The sequence below is a fragment of the Myotis daubentonii genome, chromosome 10, assembly GCF_963259705.1.
Source record: "Myotis daubentonii chromosome 10, mMyoDau2.1, whole genome shotgun sequence".
NCBI lineage: Eukaryota > Metazoa > Chordata > Mammalia > Chiroptera > Vespertilionidae > Myotis > Myotis daubentonii.
Window position 1 is genome coordinate 31,966,545 of NC_081849.1, and position 20,530 is coordinate 31,987,074.

The window sequence follows — 20,530 nt, forward strand, 5'->3', positions numbered from 1 at the left end:
CTCCTGCCAAACTCCGCAGTCAGGTTCAGTCCAGGATCCCCTGCCATGCTCTCTCGCCAGGCTCCGCCTCCAGGCTCCGAGGCCAGTCCCTGTCCAGGATCCTCCGGCATGCTCTCTCCAGCGAAGTTCTTCTGTCTCTAGAGAACGTTCTGTGTAGGTTCTGTGCCTAGGCTCTGTCTCTCTTGGTCCTGTCTTCCAAGCCCTGTCTGAGTTCTGTCTCTTGCTGTCTTGTTCTGAGTTCTGTCTCTCTGTCTGGTTACATCTGTATTTATACCAGTTGATTCAATCCTATCAATCTCTATTACAAAGGTTAGGGCGTTTCTTATCTCCATTCTAGGGAGAAAAGATTATGTAGTTTAAGCATGATTGTTCGTAGTTAAAGGGATTAATTACCCGCCTGGCACTTAGTTGAGGGGTTTTATTCCCTCCCTAACTTCAGGGGAAAATCCCTACCTGGGGATTCAACCTTTCTTGGAGAGGTGACCTTGGTTAAAACACAGCGCCAAGAAGGTGAGCAAACATATTAAGAACCGTATGCCATATATGCCAGGTCCCTTGAAACAGCAAGGATGGACCGGCTCCCGGCAGGTAAACACCTATCATAGTTTGGAATAAACCCAGTGTCAAATGCAGACCAGCTCTCTTTAGTTTTGAGAGAGGAAATACAAGACAATAGATTCATTTGATCTCATTCTCCACATGAATATTGAACAAGGACTGAATTGTTCTCATTCTCTGGCCTTGGTATTAAACTATCAGCTGAGCCAGGGAGACCTCGATGGAGCACATTTTAAAATGTGGCCTGCTGGGCCCAGCCTTGGCCTGTGGAATTACCTTCGGCAGGTGAGATCTTCACGGGCTTTTGGAATTTTCCATTGTGAAGTATTTATTTTTCACATGAGTTTTTATTTATGGGAACGGTTTTTATCTGTGGTCACGACATAAAGTTTCCTTTGAAAACAAATGCATTTAAGTTTATTCAAAGAGGAAATAGGAAGTAAAATAGCACAAGTGATTTACAGATAATGGCAAAGACTCTAAAGATGCTATCCAAACAACTGAATTTAGAAGAATAACATCTTAATATCAATTAAGATTTATTGACTCAACTGACTCTCCTGCCCTGAAAAGTTGAGATAAACATGGAATAGTTAACTGCACTGCAATGACCATCAACTGGTCAATTGTAGTATTTTCTTTAAAATACTTCTGTTGCTTGTTTAGATGCCAGGGCCACCAAAGCCTGGTTCAGCGGTGCCGGAGGCAGAGGCTGAATGTCGTTGGAGCTCTGGGCTTGCCTCCTTTCCATCTTCCAGCAGCTGTGACACCCAGTTCTCCCTAAACAGGAAGCTCTGACAATCCGGACACCAGACACTTCTCCTTTACAGTATAGGCACAGTTCAAAACTCCACCATAAAATCAGGATCTACACACAATATAAGTTGGTGTGGTAGCTAAATAGTGGCCCCAAAGATGTCCATGTCTTAATCCCTGGAACCTGTAGAATACCACTTTCAATGGCAAAAGGGACTTGAAAGATAGGATTGAGGATCTAGAGATGGGGATAGTGTCTGGATTACCTGGGTGGGCCCTACATGTAACCTGAGGATCTTTATAAGGGAGGAGTCGACCCAGGAGGAGTCGGTCGCAGAAGGCGATGTGATGACTGGAAGCAGAGATTGGAGAGATGTAGCCACAAGTGGCAGAAATAAAGAATCCATAATTCTCTGAATCCTCCAGAAGGAATCGTCCCTACCTGATACCTCAACTTTAGGCTAGTGAGACTGATTTTAAGCTTCTGGCCCCCAGAACCATTAGGTAATAAGTTGTGTTGCTTTAAGCCACTAAGTTTGTGGTTATTTGTTATAACAGCAATAGGAAACAAGTACAGTCAGGAAAGATTAGTTTACGTAAAAGAATTCATTCACTTTTTGGTAGGATTGCCCATATTGATCTTTTAGGTGAGGTACCGCTATACATTTAAAATAATCTTAATTACAAAGGAGTCAATAAACAAGTTTCAAAATCTATTTACGTTTTTGAATAGGCATTCACATGGTTGAAGAATCAAATATGGTGTCATGAAGTATCACTTAGAAATACAGTGAAAAGTCTTCCTCCTTTATGGTCCCTAGATGCCATTTTACATTAAAAGGAACCAGGGCTTCTTGGGGAAATGGCTGGTCCAGGTTTGGTGCAAGAAATGTGCAAGATAAACCTGAAACATCTTGTTATTTAAGAAAGTAAGGAAGCTGTTCTGTCAAAAGTACTCAGGAACACATTTACATGCACTCAACCAGCCGAAGACGGGATAATTTGATAAATGAAATAATAATTGCAATGGATCCAAACACATAAAAAATATTTAAATCCATGAATTCATCATGACACAAAAATATCATGTCACCACTGTAAGATGTTATGAAATGAACTCTTTAGTTTAGTATATTTTATATTCAGAAGTTCCCTAGTAGACTACAATAGATACTGAGTGTACTACATTTAAAAATGTGTGAGATGCAACTAAAGACATACTGAGAGAGAGATTTCAGTCTTAAATGCATTCATTAAAAATAAAATAACATTGAAAATAAGTGAGCTAAATTGTTAAGAAGTTAAAAAAAGAAACAAAAAGTAAAATCAAAGAAAACAGTAGGAAAATGATAATAAAAATATGAGCATACATTAATGAAATAGAAGGCAAAAAAATAGAAATGATGAATAAAAGCAAATGTTGGTCCTTTGAAAAGATTAATAAAATAGACAAAACCATGGCAAGACTAATAAGAAACACTTTTCTAAGTAGGAATAGAAGGAAATGTCCTTAACCCAATAAAGAATATCTATCAAAAATCTACAATAAAATCTCACACTTAATTTTGAAACATTAGATGCATTCCCATAGAGTCAGGAATATGAAAAGGGCACCCTCTTTTACAGCTTTTTAAAAATATTGTACTGGAGGTCCCAGCCACTGGAATAAGAAAAGAAAATGAAAAGTGCGACAAAGTATTAAAAAGAGATCAAGTTGATACTATTTGCATAACATGTAATTGTCAGAAATTCCATCAAAGAGATTCCATATGTAAACCAATAAGAAAGTTTAGAAGGCTCATTGATTACAAGATTAGCATAAAAAAAACAATTGGTGTTTCTACACATGAGCCATACCAATCCGTCAGATATACACCAGATGATTTCCAGCCCTGATGGCAAGTGAGATCAAGGGCTTGAGGGGATGAGTCATAGGAGAGGCCTTGAACACGAGCCAGAGGACGCTACAACAGAAATGAGGTGTTAAAGGGGAACTGAAATGACCTCCCATAGAAACTCTATATTTCCAAGGAACTCTTGCTTAATGCATGATTGAAGCAAGCTCTGTACTTACAGTTTCTCTATTATAGTGGTGGGGGAAGAACGGGGAAAGAAAGAAGAAGGATATAGAATTTAAATTTAGCTAATAAGGCTGTAGTTATTAAATGAAAACTGTTCAGACTACAACTGCTCATTTCTTCCCTTTGCCTAAATATGTGCTTGGAGTCAGCTTGCAGTCTCCCGTCAATAACTGTTCATTTTCCAACTAATGCTTTAATTGCTGTGACATAATTCCGCCTGACACCTACATAAACTGTAGTGGAAATGAGGTGGGGAGAAGAAAGAATAACTTCAAAGTTGGGAAATATTTTTGAAATTGGAGAAAAAAGGATGGCAAAAATGTTCTCTCTCTTTAGTGATGAGAGAAATGCAAGCATCCAGATACATTGATGTGTCGATAAAAATAGGAAAACATTTTATGAGAGTATTTGGTGAAATGGACACTGACAGTGAGGCTGACTGGGACAAACTTTCTGGAAAGCACTTTGGCAAGTGTACCAACATTTAACACCAGGGACTCCATGGACTTCAGGTTTGGAAAAGCTTCATGTATAAAGTACTAGAGAAGTTTCATGCCCAGAGATGTTCGTTATAGGAGCATAAAAATTAGCAAAAATACTGAAGACACCCTAAATATTAAACAATAAGAATAGTTTAGTAAGTTATATGTGCACAAGAAGAATATTATATTGCCTTAAAAGTAATATCCATAATGGATTAATAACATGGACATACAGTATTCCTTATGTTAAATGAGAAAAATAGAAATAAAGGGAAATAGAAATAGAAAAAATATTATCCTATTTAATAGAAAGGTAATATACAAATTGACCGTCATGCCCTCGCACAAGATGGTCACCCCCATATGGTCACAAGATGGCCGACAGGGGAGGGAAGTTGGGGGGACCAGGCCAGCAGGGGAGGGCAGTTAGGGGTGATCAGGCTGGCAGGGCAGCAGTTTGGCGTCAATCAGGCAGGCAGGCAGGCGAGTGGTTGGGAGCCAGCAGTCATGGATTGTGAGAGGGATGTCCAACCGGCAGTCGGACAACACCCGAGGGGTCCCAGATTGGAGAGGGTGCAGGCTGGGCTGAGGGATACCCTCCCCCCCCCCAGTGCACGAATTTCGTGCACCAGGCCTCTAGTAGAGAATATGATCTCAAACATATAAAAAATACTCAGAAGATAAAAACTATAAAGAATTACAATAAAATGACAGTAGGCTTTCTCCATGATTGTTCTAACTTTTTTGCTCAAATTTCTATAAAGTAATTCTTCTGGAGAGCTAGCAAACCTCACATCCTGTTCCCTTGTCATAAAACCTTTTGAAAAGGCAATGATTTAAGGCCTTTTTTCTAATGAAGATTTTGATGTGGTCCCAATTTTTTTATGAAATTTCTGGCAAAGCCTTTGATGGCTATGCATGTGGCGAGAGTAGGGTAACCATGAGAAAGCAAATTTCTTCCCCACAGAGTAGCACAGGTGGGCTACCTGGCACCCCGGGCTTCACCTGTTCCTGGAGCATCATGACTTTTCATCCCAGGAGAAGTGTTATTTGCCAAAGAAATCTTTCACCATTTCAAAAACATCAATAGCCTCTGAAATTTCCAAAAGCAGCTCACCAAGCAGGAATTCTTTCTTTTTAAAAATATATTCTTATTGATTTCAGAGAGGAAGGGAGAGGAAGAGATAGAAACACCAACAATGAGGAAGAATCATTGATCGGCTGCCTCCTGCACGCCCCCTACTGAGGATCTAGCCTGCAACCCGGGCATGTGCCCTTGACTGGAATCGAACCTGGGTCCCTTCAGTCCACAGGCTGATGCTCTATCCACTGAGCCAAACTGGCTAGGCCAAGCAGGAATTCTTTGATAGTGATGGTGAGGATAATGAATGAGCCGAGGAGCTGCTGTTTCCAGAAGCACACAAGAGAAAAACCAACTCCTCTCTGACTGCTTACAATATGCAGAGGCAAATCGTAGAGGGTAGCTTCTCATTTGACTGGTTTTTTCTTTTGCTCCAAGCTCCAATCAGCTTGACCATCTCTTTAATATTCCACTCATCAAAATATTCCCCAATTTATGGTGGGTGTCTTCATTGGCTGAACAATGGGCTGACCACTCTTGTTGAATGCATCAAGAAAAGGCTTTGTCTTGGGGAAAACAGAATGTTGGGAAATTTCTAGGCTTTAAAAATGGAATCTTATTTTGAAAATGAGCCATTTGTCACAATTTATTTTGAAAATTGACAGTATAAGGTGCACCCTGGCATTGCAAGATTGGGGTCCTGTAGCAATAAATCGCTGCGTTATTTGTCACAGTAAAATCAAAGGATGTATCTGAAGCTACTACATACACTTTTTGTTGTCATTTTCCAACTAAGTATCCTTAATGTAAGCAATGATACATGTGCATAGGCATACTAGTAATTGTGAGATCCATTTGCATGCATGCCCATACAAAGGGAAGCTATTCTAAATATCACAGCACAGTTGTGTACCACCTGCTTTTCACAGCAGCATCCTCGGCCACCTGCACTTTTTTGATGACACAGGAATTAATGGCACATTTTAACATAAAAGAGCAAATTTCTCTCACAATGACAACTTTTAAAGTATCAGCAGGATATTTTTAAAAATCCTTTTTCATTCATGGGTATTCTGGTTTATCAATTTGGTAGGACCGCCATAACAATGTACCACAAACTGGGCTTAAAACACTGGCATTTGCAAACCCCACAGTTCTGAAAGCTGGAAGTCTGAAATCAAGGCAGGTACAGGCCATGCTCCCTCTGAAACCTGGAGGGGAGAATCCTTCCCTGCCTCTTCCTAGCTTCCAGTGGCTTGCTGATGATCTTTGGCATTCCCTGGCTTGCCGCTGCATAACGCCAATCTCTGCCTTTGACATCACTTGGCATTCTCCCCGTGCCTCCATTCACGTGGCCGTCCTCTTATAAGGACATCAGTCAAAATGGATTAGAGGTCTACTCTACTTTGGTAGGACCTAATTTTAACTAATTAAATTTGCAACACCCTATCTCCAAATAAGGCCATACTCTGAGGTACTGGGAGTGGGGAGTTCCACTTATCTTTTTTGGGGTGACACAATTCAACCTCTAACTCCTGGGGTTCATAGATTCTGGGTTAAGAGCCTGTTGAGAGAGAGGGGACCCAGGGACCAGGGAATATGAAACAAGGGTGCAGAGAAGGAAGGGGGAGGGAGACAAATGCAATTTTGCTCGGTAGTCTGGTGGCAGGGACCTCTTCCTGTTGATTTTGGCGCAAGGACTCTAGTTACTGATGGCAACATTTGGCAATTCCTAGCTCAAGACCCTTAAGGTCTACACTTGAGTCTAGGCTGCAAGTGAAGTTGATGGCTGTGACTAGAACATTCTCTGCTGATGCCATCTCTTTGAAAATGTCTGAATTTTGTGCAGGGGCACACAAGCAGTATTTTCATAAGTGGAGTTACATAATTAGGACATGGACTTGCATAATAATTAGCATGTGTAATTAGGCACAGACTTCTTGTCCTTTAATTAGACAATCAAGACATCTAATTACAAAATTAAGATGTAATTATGTGGCCCAAGATGACATATTTCCTTCTACCCATTAGAGATTATATTTCAAAAATAATTCACAAAAACTGATGAAGACATGCACCTAGGAGCCAGGTGTGAGATCCTGAGGGGAGTATTAAGTGGACTGGCATGCCGCCTTTGCTCTCTGCTCTTAGGTGTGTGGGGAGTTATTTAAACTATCATCTCCGACTTGAAAGAATAACTCTTGCACCCCATGCTGTCAACCTTTGGTACACACACTAATGAAGAGGAGTGTGGGCGTGACTGATCCATGTAATTCGCACATGGCCCTCGATGGTGGTTTGTAATTACACTTGCACAGGGACAGAAATGTGAGGTCCTGGGGATTCATTCAAACCCGATAATGCAGCCATATGGTGGAAACCTGGGTCGGGGGAGCTGGGAGCACAACCCTCTTCCTTTTCTGCCCTGGCCTGGTTCTCCCCTGTGGCCACTGTAAAAGCAGACTCAGCCGGCTGGCATGGCTCAGTGGTTGAGCGTCGACCTATGAACCAGGAGGTCACGGTTCGATTCCCGATCAGGGCACATGCCCAGGTTGTGGGCTCGATCCCCAGTGTGGGGCGTGCAGGAGGCAGCAAGTCGGTAATTCTCTCTCATCATTGATGTTACTTTCTCTTTCTCCTTCTCCCTTCATCTCCAAAATTAATAAAAATATGTTTTGTTTTAAAAAAAGCAGACCCATTGCTCAGAATAACACAAATCAACCCTTAAGCTGAACTGGCCTTTGCTTGAATATCTGAATGTTCGATAAAAAGTTCTTATTTGAAGTGCTCCTCACTGGACTGTAAGTCGGAAGGTCAAAGACCCTAGCAAACATTCCATTTTTCTAATAATAAGCGAGAGATTCTTCCAGCAGTGGGTTTGTTTTTCTTAAGTTCCAGGTCTGCTATGAAGCCCAGCTGTACTGATACCCCATAGTTTTCTTGCTCCTAAATTAAGATTTGGCTGATCTCTGCATGATGCTAAACACCCAGTTTGACTCATTAATTTTTCTGAACTAACTGAACTTTTGACCTAATTAGCTGGCTGATCAGGGATCACAGCCATATGTCCAGGGTTTTCAGAACCAGCGCTGACTTTCCCGGCGCTCTCCCTCTGTTCCCATAAACTGTTGAAACGTCCCAGTAACTCCAATGTTTTGACAGCCACATGCACTTCTCAGACTGCCGCTCTCTCCTGGAAAGTGGCATAGAAATCTGTCAGGCGGCATTTCCTGATTTTTGGTTAAGAAAATATGTTTCCCATATGGTTTCAGGCCGTGCAAACAAAGACATGAAGGGGTTGTTAGTGGTTGCTGATGAGGTCTCGTCTCCATGGGGTGTGCCTTCCGTCCCTATTTTTTATTTTTAGGGACGGAGAGAACACTCTGTCCCTAAACACGTGCTGAGGGACAAATTCTGTGCAGGGGTCAATTTTGACCAAGAAAACAGACAAATTTGCACAGGGAACTTATCTCTGCCATTGCGATTTTTTACCCCTTGCCTTCTGAAACAATTGTTCATGGTAGATTTAGAGCAGTGGTTCTCAACCTTCCTAATGCCGCGACCCTTTAATACAGTTCCTCATGTTGTGGTGACCCCCAATTTCATTGTTACAAATGGAACATAATTAAAGCATAGTGATTAATCACAAAAACAATATGTAATTATATATGTGTTTTCTGATCGTCTTAAGCGACCCGTGTGAAAGGGTCGTTCGACCCCCAAAGGGATCGTGACCCACAGGTTGAGAACCACTGGTTTAGAGGCAAAGGGAGACATGTGTTTTAAAGAACAATTTATTGATGGGCATTTTAGGTGGGGAAGGGCATTTGGACATCATGTCTCAGGGGTCACTCAATCCGGAGTAATTTACGGGCTTCTATGCCACTCACTCCCCTATTGGCCTCTACCACTTCAATCCTTAGGTATTGTCAATGGAAACGGCTTTTCCTATCATTACTTCTGGAGGACTCAATAATTCTGACACCTTATAAAGCCAAAAGCATGAATGCCAACTTCAGTTTCTCTGGTTTTTAATTTGCTTTTCCCCTCAGGTACTCCACTTCGGCATTTTCAAGACTGGAGAAGTTGGGCATCAGACATCCCAAGCCTTCTCCTTTTATTGGAAACCTGACGTTTTTCTGCCAGGTAAGGGCTGTTGTCCATGCCTTCCAGCATAAGACATGCTGAGCCCAGTGCAGCTTTGCCCTGAAGCACTGCTCCTGTCTAGGTCACCCACACCTGGAGTGGTTGGTATGGGAAGGTGCTATGTGATGACAATGACCTATTGCTTATCACTTATCAATATGCACTGAGTCCTGTCATCCATTCACCCAAAAAAACCAGTTAGTTAGTGTCTAAATGTGCCAGCCCTGGAGTGTGGAAGAAGTAGAAGTTACTTATGCCCTCAAGGGCACATACCAAATAGTGGTGGACATCACCAGATCAGATCTATCCTAGCGCTAGATGGGGTAGCTGTCCATCAGAGGAGAGGGAGAGCCATCCTGGAGGACTTCCTGGAGAAAGGGGTCCTGCAGGGGCAATGGACACAAAGACAAGGACACACAAGCCAGATGCAGAGCGACAATGTGTGTGATGCACCTGCCTGAGAACCAGGGCACAGCTTGATGAGCAGCCTGGAAGCCAAAGACTGGGAACCCCTGAGGAATGCAGCTGTGAGACAGAGGGAGGGAAGGGAAGGTGGAACAATTTCCTGACAGTCTAGAAAGGCAAGTGAAGGACCATTCATGTGCTATCATTTTTGAGTAAGAGAGGGACAGCAAAGTGGGCGATTACTCTGTAAGGGAGAGAATTTAGGTCAGGACTGCAGAATCCGACTGTTGTTGAAGTCTAGGTGTGAAGTGAAGACTTGGCTCAGGGTGCTAATAACAGTGAAAAGAGAGGGGTGCTGGGGACAAAATTAGTACCTCGTGTGACTAATTAGGTGTAGAGAATTCAGAGCAAGATGAGTCAAATGTGCCTGTAACTTTGGAGCCAGGGAAATGGGGAAATGGCCATGAGTTGTTGGAAGGGAAGCTGGTTCAGTGAGATGCCTTTGACTTGTCAGAGTGACTGATTAGCAAGTGGAAATGTCTGCATTTGTAGATATAGGCCCAAGGCTCTATATTCTAAACTCAATGTTTCCCTCTCATTGGGTTTTCTCAGAAGCCAATGGTCTATTCTGCTAACTCACGGGGGTGCTGCCACTAGACCCGACATCAGGAGCCAACAGATTCAGCGTGTGAGAGCCACTAAGCCGAAGGCAGGAAGGACCCAATTTGGGCCAGTCCTGATAATAACCCTTTGAGGTCTTTTCAGAATCCCCACACCCCCGCCCCCCGGAAAGGCAGGCCCTTGGTGCCAGATAGAAAATCACGCTAGCTATTTCTGTCCTGCTTCCTTCTCAGTTGCTCTCTCACATCAGTGTCTCTCTCCCTAAAAATTCAATAAAAACATATTTAAAAAAAAATACAATGGCCAATGGTCAGGCCCTGGGAGCCTTCACCATCCCTCACAACAACGGGCGCGTGAAGGTGGGCTGCAATGGGACCAGTGGCCCTCCGTGCGTTGGTCTAATTTGCCTTCCTAACCCACAGCAGGTCTTTCTCCATGAACTTATCTGAAGCCTGCATGGACCTGTGTACTGTAAAATATACTGTCAGCTGTATGACCATATCAGCTACCATCCATTCCTCTGTCCCTTTCTCTGTCCGACAGCCACTTTCACTCTTTACTGTTGCTGTTTCTCTCTTCTTAGTTTTTTTTTTTTAAAAAAACACTTCTCGTCAAAACCGGTTTGGCTCAGTGGATAGAGCGTCGGCCTGCGGACTGAAAGGTCCCAGGTTCGATTCTGGTCAAGGGCATGCACCTGGGTTGCGGGCACATCCCCAGTAGGAGGTGTGCAGGAGGCAGCTGATCGATGTTTCTCTCTCATCGATGTTTCTGACTATCGCTCTCCCTTTCTCTCTATAAAATATCAATAAAATATATTTTTAAAAAAACACTTCTCATCTCTATCTCAGGGTGGCCAGTTCACAACGTTAAGCCCACAGCTACCTCATCTGGGCTCTGTGTGAGATTCCTGAAGCAAGTGTGAAGAAATTTCTCAGTGTCAAAATAGAACAACAGCCCAGATAGGAAATTTAATATATTCCACATATTTTGGTGTGTGTGTGTGTGTGTGTGTGTGTGTGTGTGTGTGTGGTGATCAGTTGCATTCAGTTGAGTAATTACTTTGGTATTAACATTTGGAGGGAAACAGTCTGACTGTCGATGTGAAGAGAACATTGTGCCCCTCCCTCTGGATAATTTCCAGGATGCTCTTCTTCAGCTCGTCATCCTTGTATGTGCGAACTCTGCCAAGTTCTTTGAGAACACAGCAATTTCAGTGACTGTTTTTATATTCATATATGATTTCCTTGATATATGGCAAACTTAGACCATGAAAGTCGATTTAATGAAAATGGAATGTATTTCCATCAAGGACACCCACCTCTTTGATCTCCCCAACTTTAAACTCTCACCCACCCATCCTATGTCTGGCCAGATTCTTGTATTCTCCATTCCCACAACACAGGGCTAGCATTTTCCACCTCCATCCCAACCCATGCACGCTTTAATGTAAACTTCATTTCCACAATACAAAGGATCTAGCAATTTCTAACCCTTCACCCATACAATCCCTCTATGTGTATCTGCACACATACTCCATCCCTATACACAACTCCATCTCTACAACACAATGAGTTTAGCATTTTCTGAGCCTCCACCCCCATCCCCACACATACCTCCATATATAATCATTCCCCACTATGAAATGTGTCATGTTTTGTCCTATATAAAGTTGCTCTAAGGTTCTGAATATGTTGATTTTAGTTAAAATTGAACTTGGATGACGATAATTCAGAATTTGTGATCATTTGGATAGACCCAGCAGATGTTTACACATAGACTGGCTGTGAAAAGAAGCTTTGCCAAAAATAATAATAATATAAACCAAATTGCAGAGGGGAATGTTAACATAGTTGGGAAAGCAAACAGTTTTCAAATATTTTAGCAGCAATTATACACAAATAGTTTAAGTACAGATGATCTTTTCTGTCCATGAAAGCAGAGCTGATGGAGACTTTTCCTTGGCAACATATATATTTTTAAAGCTATTAGTTTATTCTAATACTCCAAAGTACTTGAAAGCAATATCACTTCAATTCTTTTTTATTGTTTATGTAATTGCGTTCTCTCTGTTCCAGACTTCTTTTCTGAATACTAAGTTTGAACACTTGACATTTTGTTGAATAGTATTCTTACTCTAGTGTGTGTTTTCTGCAGGGTTCCTGGGAAAGCCAAATGGAGCTCAGAAGGCTGTATGGACGTCTGTGTGGGTAAGAGGGAAACTCCGTTCTTCTAGCATTTTGATTTTTGTGTGGTGAATTGTTTGGAAGTAATAACAGGATGGGAAGGTATACGTGTTTCTATCTTTTGAGGATTCACAAAAGGGAGTGCCCAGCAGGTGAGGCCCCTAGAAGAGACCACAGAGTTGGCCAAGGGGACATCAGTTAGCCTGAAACACCACCACTTCCCAGGCTTTAGGACCCTGACCATCCCTGGCTGGTGTGGCTCAGTTGGTTGAGCATCATCCCATGCACCAAAAGGTCACTGGTTCCATTCCTGGTCAAGGCACATGTCCGGGTTATGGGATTGATGATCCCCAGTAGGAACATGCAGGAGGCAGCTGGTCGATGTTGTTCTTTCACATCAGTCTCTCTCTCTCTCTCTCTCTCTCTCTCTCTCTCTCTCTCTCTCTCTCCCTAAAAATTCAATAAAAACATATTTTGAAAAAAGTACAATGACCAGTTGGTCAGGCCCTGGGTGCCTTCACCATCTCTCACAATAACGGGTGCATGAAGGTGGGCTGCAATGGGACCAGTAGCCCTCTATACATTGGTCTATTTTGCCTTCATAACCCATAGCAGGTCTTTCCCTATGAACTTATCTGAATCCTACATGGACCTGTGTACTGTAAAATATACTGTCAGCTGTATGATCATATCATCTACCATCCATTCCAGTATACTTTTGAAAGTGAAAGGGGGTGTTATTAATAACTAGAGACTTGGTGCATGAAAATTCATGCACTGGAGGGGGGTCCCTCAGCCTGGCCTGCCCCCTCTCACAATCCGGGAGCCCTCAGAGGCCAGAGGTGACCTGGCAATCAGGGGAAGGTGATGCCCCATCACACCTCTGCTGCTGCCACTGATGGCAGCGCAAGCCTTGGCCAGCCCTGGTGTCCTGCGCCTCAGGCCGGCCCTTGGTGGCTGGGGGACTGAGGGGACTGGAGGCCTTGCCGCGTGCCTGCTGCCCCGGCGGGGCTGAAGGGACTGGGCGCCACCATATTGTGGCTGTGGGCGCCGCCATCTTTGAGAGCGGGGCAGTCAATTAGCATATTCCCTCCTTATTAGATAGGATTACCCCAAGACAGCAGTGGAAATTAAGGCTGGCCTGTATGTACATAGGGTCACCCTAGTTCTCAACCAGGTAAAATAATATAGACTTCCCTTTATTATTCCCTGAATTTTCCCTTTTACACTTCAGAGTGTGCTCCCCACCAGCTTTCTAAGAAAAAGAAAAAGAAAGAAAGAAATTCTGGAACCTAATGAACAAACCCATGCTCAGAGCATTTGCCCTATTCAAGATTTCACAGACTCGAATCAATTGACTCTCGACATGTGTCTGTCCACAGTGGTGTCCTAATCATTTCAGGCTGTTGTCACACAGTTTATCCTTAGCCACTGGGTAATTTTAGTAGCTCTTTTCTAGACTCCCAGGTCAATGATAACTTTTCTGGGACAGTAAATTTCTGTTGTGTTCCTAATACACATCCTGATGGGGTCCAGTGTCTTGTGAGTCCTCCGATCCCAGAATACGTGATGCTTGTTCTCCCAGCGATGATTTCCGAAAGGGATTGACTTGTATCCTGCGTGGACACAGCCCTACCCAGGAAACTCACAGTCTGGCCAAGGTCTGCTTAACCACGCTTTAGTTGGCTATGTGACACCATGAAAGTAATAAATTAAGATGTTATACTAGTTGCTCTCTGTATGAGTTTGTTATTGCTGTATAACAAACTACTCTAAAATGACGTGACTTAAACAACAAATTATTATTTTTTTATCATGTGCCTAAGGGTTGTCTGGAATTGACTGATCTGAGCTACCCTTGGCTGGGACGCTGAGATGAGCTTCCTGGTGCACCTGCAGGTCAGCTGGGGAGGTGGCTCATGTAGGTCAGGCTCAGCTGGGGCAGCTCTGCTCCACATGCCTCTCATCCTCCTGGGAATAGCAGGACAGGCTCTTCTCACGGTAAAGGCAAAGATTCAAGAGAGCAAACTCAATAGCACAAGAGTATTTTGAGTGTCTGCTGTACCATATCTGCTAACATCCTATTGGCCAAACCAAGTTATATGGCCAAACCCAGAGTCAGGGCAGGAAGTTATGTGGCCAACCATGACACTGATGGAGCGGGAAGGTGTATTCTTCTGATGGAAGGACAAGTAGATGGTGCATATCTTTCAGTAATAAGCAACTCTACCTCACTCTCTAAGATCTCTTTCAGTTTAGTCTTTCTTTTCTTTCGTGTGTGTGTGTGTGTGTGTGTGTGTGTGTGTGTGTGTGTGTGTGTGTGTGGCTTCTTGCCTTTGGCATGATAGATACTCAATAGAGGCTCAAGGAATTGAACTGTTTACCTTTCTCTTTCTCCTGTGTGGTTCTATTGCTCTGTAAAGGTTCTCCTTCCACCTTTTCCTTTCCAATAGTCTCACTTTGCAGTTGATTTGACACTGACCTTGCAGACCGTCTCAAACATTTTTGAGGCATCGAACTGACTCAGAATGACAGTAGCTTCCCCAGAATTAGAAAAGGCCTCACTGAGCTTGAATTCTAGGAACTACTTCCCTGAGTACTTCTTGTACAGATTTTCAGAGTAGAGCCATTGGTATTTTATTTATTTATTTATTTTTTAAATATATTTTTATTGATATCTTACAGAGAGGAAGGGAGAGAGATAGAGAGTCAGAAACATCGATGAGAGAGAAACATCGATCAGCTGCCTCCTGCACACCTCCCACTGGGGATGTGCCTGCAACCAAGGTACATGCCCTTGACCAGAATCGAACCCGGGACCTTTCAGTCCGCAGGCTGACGCTCTATCCACTGAGCCAAACCGGTCTTGGCAAGCCATTGGTATTTTAAAGTAATCTTAAAATTTCAGATGAAGAATTTAAAGGGCACTGTAATAACTGGTGGGTGGTGTGGTGCCGTGTGTGTGTGTGTGTGTTTGTGTGTGTATGTGTGTGTGTGTGTGTGTGTGTGTGTGAGAGAGAGAGAGAGAGAGAGAGAGAGAGAGAGAGAGAGAGAATAAGAGAAAGAAAGAAAATTGGGAGAAAAAAAAAAGAAAGAAAATTGGTTTCCTTGACAACAGAATGGCCAATCAACTTTTCCCCAACTTTAACTACTAGTAAGTTAGCACAATTTATCCTTTTCATTTCAAGAAAACTTAAATCAAAGAGAATGATTTCAAATGAGGTTGTAGAGATAGAAATTACAGTAGTATCTCCACTCTTTGTTCCCAGCTCTGGTGAAAAGGAGAGAGAGAGAGGGGAAAAAAGAAAGGTGATGGTATAATTTCTTCACACAAAGATAACACCTTTCTCTGTTTTAGAAAAAAAAATGAGCCACAAAATACTGACTTCTTTTGAAACGTGTCCGCTCCTGCAGTTAGAGGCAGCGTGGTGGGGGGGTAAAGTCCTGTTTGAGCCTATAACCTGGATGACACTCAATAGGCTCACCTTTTAAAACGGAAGTGTTGCCTGCTTTCAGTCAGGATGGCAACATAGGCAAATGCAGTACTTGAATCCTCCCACAATCAAATCAAAATCACAACTAAATTACAGAACAACCATCATTCATACTGTCTGAAATCTAGCTGAATGGAAGTCCTATGACTAGGGATTTAAAGAGGAAGAAACATCGAGACTGGTAGAGGGGCAAAGATGCAGAATGGGCTGGTCCCACACCCATGTGTGGCAGATAAAAATTGGGAAAGATACCTTGGCTGTGGAAGTCCTTTTGAGGACTAAGAGGTCCCAGCCTCACATCAGACCCTCAAGCCCAAAGCCAGGAAGAGAAGTCCTCATAACTTTGGGCTGTAAAACCAGTGGGGATTGTGACTGAGAGACACAGAGGCTGCTGGAATCCAAGGCAGTTCCTCTTAAAGGGCCAGTGCATGGACTTACTCAAAACTCACTCCCTCTGAGCTTTAGTGCTACAGCAGCAGCTTGAAAGGAGCCATACGGGGAGCTGGGGTTGGCAGCTTCCTATCAAAGAGAAGTGCTGGCAAAGGCCATTGTTCTTTTGCTGATCTCTCCTCCACAGAGCTGGCAGGTGGGCACCATATCTGAGCCTCCATTAACCTGACTCACACTGTTTGCCCTACCCTGGTCATTCCCTGAGACCCAGCCCCACCCAACTTGCAGGCCTACGCAAGCCATTTCCAGTGGCTTTTTCATACAAATGACCTCTCTTGCTTCATGCTTCAGATGTTCCTAAAGTCTCTCAAACAAGCAGCAGCTGGTCTCTGCGTACCCTCTTGCTAAGTGGCCCCAGGCACGATATTACTGAAATCCAGCCTTGGTTCACAGCTTGGCCTCTCCTGGGCACCTCTAAGCCAAGCACAAGTAGCAGCCATCTGAAGATCACTCTGTAGCCTGTGCCAGGTGGCCCAGGCAGGGCACAGGCAGTGGCTGACCTTGCACCTCCTGGGAGGCTCCAAAGCCAGTGGACCCAGGGTAGACCATGCTGGATTACAACCCTATTACTTCCATGAGCAACACATTCAAGGGGCAGACTCGGTGGGCACCAAAGTCCACTGAAAGTCCTGCTCCATTGGTTCAATTCCTATACAGCAGTTTCTCCACTGTAGTCTCAGCCAGTCCTCACAGCTGATCAGCCTGGAGATCAATCCCTCCCAGTGACACCAAGAGTAATCAAGGCTCAACTACAATTGGACAGTGCATACAGCCCACACAGGGGCACACCTGGAGCACCCAGCTTGGGTGACTGTGGAGACTGTGCCATTGGGCCCAACAGGACATCTATTACACAAGGCCACTCTACCAAGTTATGGAGAAATAGCAGCTCTACCTAATACACAGAAATGAGCATAGGGAAGCAGTGAAAATGCAGAGACAAAGAAACAGGTCCCAAATGAAAAAACAGGAGAAATCTCCAGAAAAAGAACTAAACAAAATGGAGACAAGTAATCTACCAGATGCAGAGTTCAAAACGATGGTTATAACGATGCTCAAAGAACTTAGTGGGAACTTCCTAAGCTGCTGCCCCAGCACTAGTTTCATATCTTGAAACATGAAAAAGGACATAGAAACCATAAAAAAAGAGCTAGTCATGTGGCTTAGTGGTTGAGCATCAACCCATGAACCAGGAGGTCAGGGCACAAGCCCAGGCTGTGGGCTCGATTCCCACTAGGGGTCAGGTGGGAGGCAGCCAATCAATGATTTTCTCACATAAATGATGTTTCTGTTTCTCCCTCTTTGAAATCAATAGAAATATATTAAAAGAAAAGAACTAGTTAGAAATGAAGGCTACACTAAATGAAATAAATATTAAAGTAGGTGAAACTGAGGATCAAATCAGCAATTTAGAGTACAAGGAAGCAAAACAACAACAACAAAAATATAAATCAGATAGCAAAAAGAAAAAAGAATTTAAAAAAATGAAGATAGTTAAGGAGCCTCTGGGACAACTTTGAGTGTACCAACATTCACATCATGGGGGGTGCCAGAAGAAGAAGAAGGAGAGCAAGAAATTGAAAACCTATTCGAAAAAATTAAAATAATGACAGAAAACTTCCCTAACCTGGTGAATAAAGTAGACATACAAGTCCAAGAAGCACAGAGAGTCCCAAACAAGATGAACTCAAAGAGCCCCATATCTAGACACATCATAATTAAAATGCCAAAGATTAAAGACAAAGAGAGAATAGTAAAAGCAGCAAGAGAAAAGCAATTAGTTACCTACAAGGGAGCTCCGATAAGACTGTCAGCTTATTTCTCAACAGAAACTTTGCAGGCCAGAAGGGAGTGGCAAAAAATATTCAAAATGACCTCCAACCAAGATTTACTCTACCCAGCAAAGCTATCAGTTAGAATTAAAGAAAAGATAAAGCGCTTCCCAAACAAGAAAAATATAAAGGAGTTCATCCCCACTAAACCGGTATTACATGAAATGTTAAAGAGTCTTCTTCAAGAAGGAAAAGAAAAAAAGATAAAAAATATGAACAATAACATACCCAAAATACATACCTATCAACAGTTGAATCTAAAAAACAAAAAGAACAGAAACAGACTCATAGATACAGAGAACGTCTTGATTGTTGCCAGATGTGAGGGGGGTTGAGGAGAATGGGTAAAAAAGTTGAAGGGAGTAAGAAGTACAAATTTGTTGTTATAAAACAGTCATGGGAATATAGTGCAGCACAGGGAATCTATACTAATAATAGAGGAATATGCAAATTGTATGGGACACCGTCACAGTGACAGTAACGACTGAACAGCATGGGGTGACAAGGCCGGCAGGGGGAGGTTAGCAATGGACAACCAAACTGACTGAACAGCAGGCTGCGTGGGGCGACCAGGCTGGCAGCGGGGAGCAGTGAGGGGTGACCAGGCCAGCAAGGAGGGGCAGTTAGGGGCAACCAGGCCAGCAGAGGGGGGCAGTTTGGGGTGACCAGGCCAGCAGGGAGAGGCAGTTAAGGGTGATCAGGCTGGTTGGGGGGGTGGAGGAGGAGGGCAGTTAGGAGCGATCAGGCAGGCAGGCAGGTGAGCAGTTAGGAGCCAACAGTCCCGGATTGTGAGAGGGATGTCCAAACTGGAGAGGGTGCAGGCTGGGCTGAGGGGACGCCGCTGCTGTGCACGAATTTCATACACTGGGCCTCTAGTATATTCAATAATATTCTAATAACTATGTATGCTGCCAGATGGGTATGCGATTTATCAAGATGATCACTTAGTAAGTTACGTAATGTCTAATCACTGGGTGTACACCTGAAACTAATATAATACTGCATGTCAACTTTAATTGAAAAATAAAAATGATTTAAAAATAAAATAAAACAAAGGGTTGAACTAGTCTATATTTAAGGTCCTTTCTAGCCCTAAAAATTATTTTGTTACTGCTTCAATTTTAGAAAAATGGGTTCACTGATTGGGAATATCAAGGATGAATTTTGTGGAATGAAAGACCTGTCCTTTAAGAAATGTTTTGGTTTAAATTATGTTAATTTTTAGACTGCTATCATTAAAAAGTATTATCAGTCCCAGTCTGGTCTCTCTCACATTGATGTTTCTCTCTTTGTCTTTCTCTTTCTCTTTCTCTTTCTCTTTCTCTTTCTCTTTCTCTTTCTCTTTCTCTTTCTCTTTCTTTCTCTTTCTCTTTCTCTTTCTCTCTCCCTCCCTCCCTTCCACTCTCTAAAATCAATGGAAAAAATATACTCGAATGAGGATTAAAAACAAAACCAAACTGAAATAATTAACCGATTCACCATACGACAAGTGAAACCCCACACTGTTGCTTCCATACAGAGGTTCCCTGTGTTTTTAGATGACAGGACATAACAGGATATTGGGAGAAATTCAAACCTAAAAGCCAAATATGGTGATTATTTATGCTTATGATCTGGTTGTCATCATAGCAACTCAGTCAGAGTTTAGGTCCCAAAACTTGAAATCAGCTCCTTGCCCATTTTTCCTCTTACTCACTGCTATGGGGAAGATATTTCCAGAGAAAATTCCTGCCAAGAGATGTTGAGAACATTAGTACTAGTGTTTATTATCACCACCACTACCATCCCATCATCACTACCATTACTACCACCACCACTACCACCGCCATCATCATAACCACCACAGCCATCACCACCATCATCACCACCACCCACCACTACCACAAACAAAATGTCGTTACCAAATGTCTAATTATGTAGCCTTCTTTGCCAGGCCGTGTGCAGTAAAACTATTTTTATTTGCACACGTTGTCTCTGGCTTTTGTGAACTTGAATGTAAAGTGGGCGGACTGGCACAAACACCTATACTATTTTTACTTATAATACTTGATTAGAACTCTTGAATTACACAGCAGTACCCTTGGCAATATAATATGAAGAAAACAAGGCTTTATCGCCTTAGATAACCTTCAGTCAATTAATCATTACTGGTTATTTCCTTTAGTCTGAGAATGAGCCCTAAGTTGGATTTATATTCCTTCCAAGCCTTAAAGGACCAATATCAACATAATCATCATACATTTGTGATTAAATATAAAGAAGAGAGAGATTACGTCCCCTTCAATTTGCAATTGACTTTGTAATCCAGTGGATGACAGCCTTTATTATGCTGTTACTATTAATTACTTATAAATACTTACACAGCACCCTAAGTTCAGCTCTTTAGTAACTTCTAAAGGCTCCAGTCAAAACCCCCTTTCTCCTTATCTCATCTATCTTTT

The 20,530-nt window shown here is 42.8% G+C and overlaps 1 protein-coding gene across 2 annotated transcripts in view; it reads left to right on the forward strand.

The window, feature by feature from the left end:
- Positions 1-20,530, forward strand: part of TBXAS1 (thromboxane A synthase 1) — a 156,840-nt gene that overhangs the window by 32,738 nt on the left and 103,572 nt on the right. For both annotated transcript variants that reach the window (XM_059711959.1, XM_059711960.1), the window contains 2 exons: positions 9,011-9,104; positions 12,285-12,337. In XM_059711959.1, the coding sequence (XP_059567942.1) occupies positions 9,011-9,104; positions 12,285-12,337 (147 nt within the window). The remainder of the gene's footprint in view (positions 1-9,010; positions 9,105-12,284; positions 12,338-20,530) is intronic.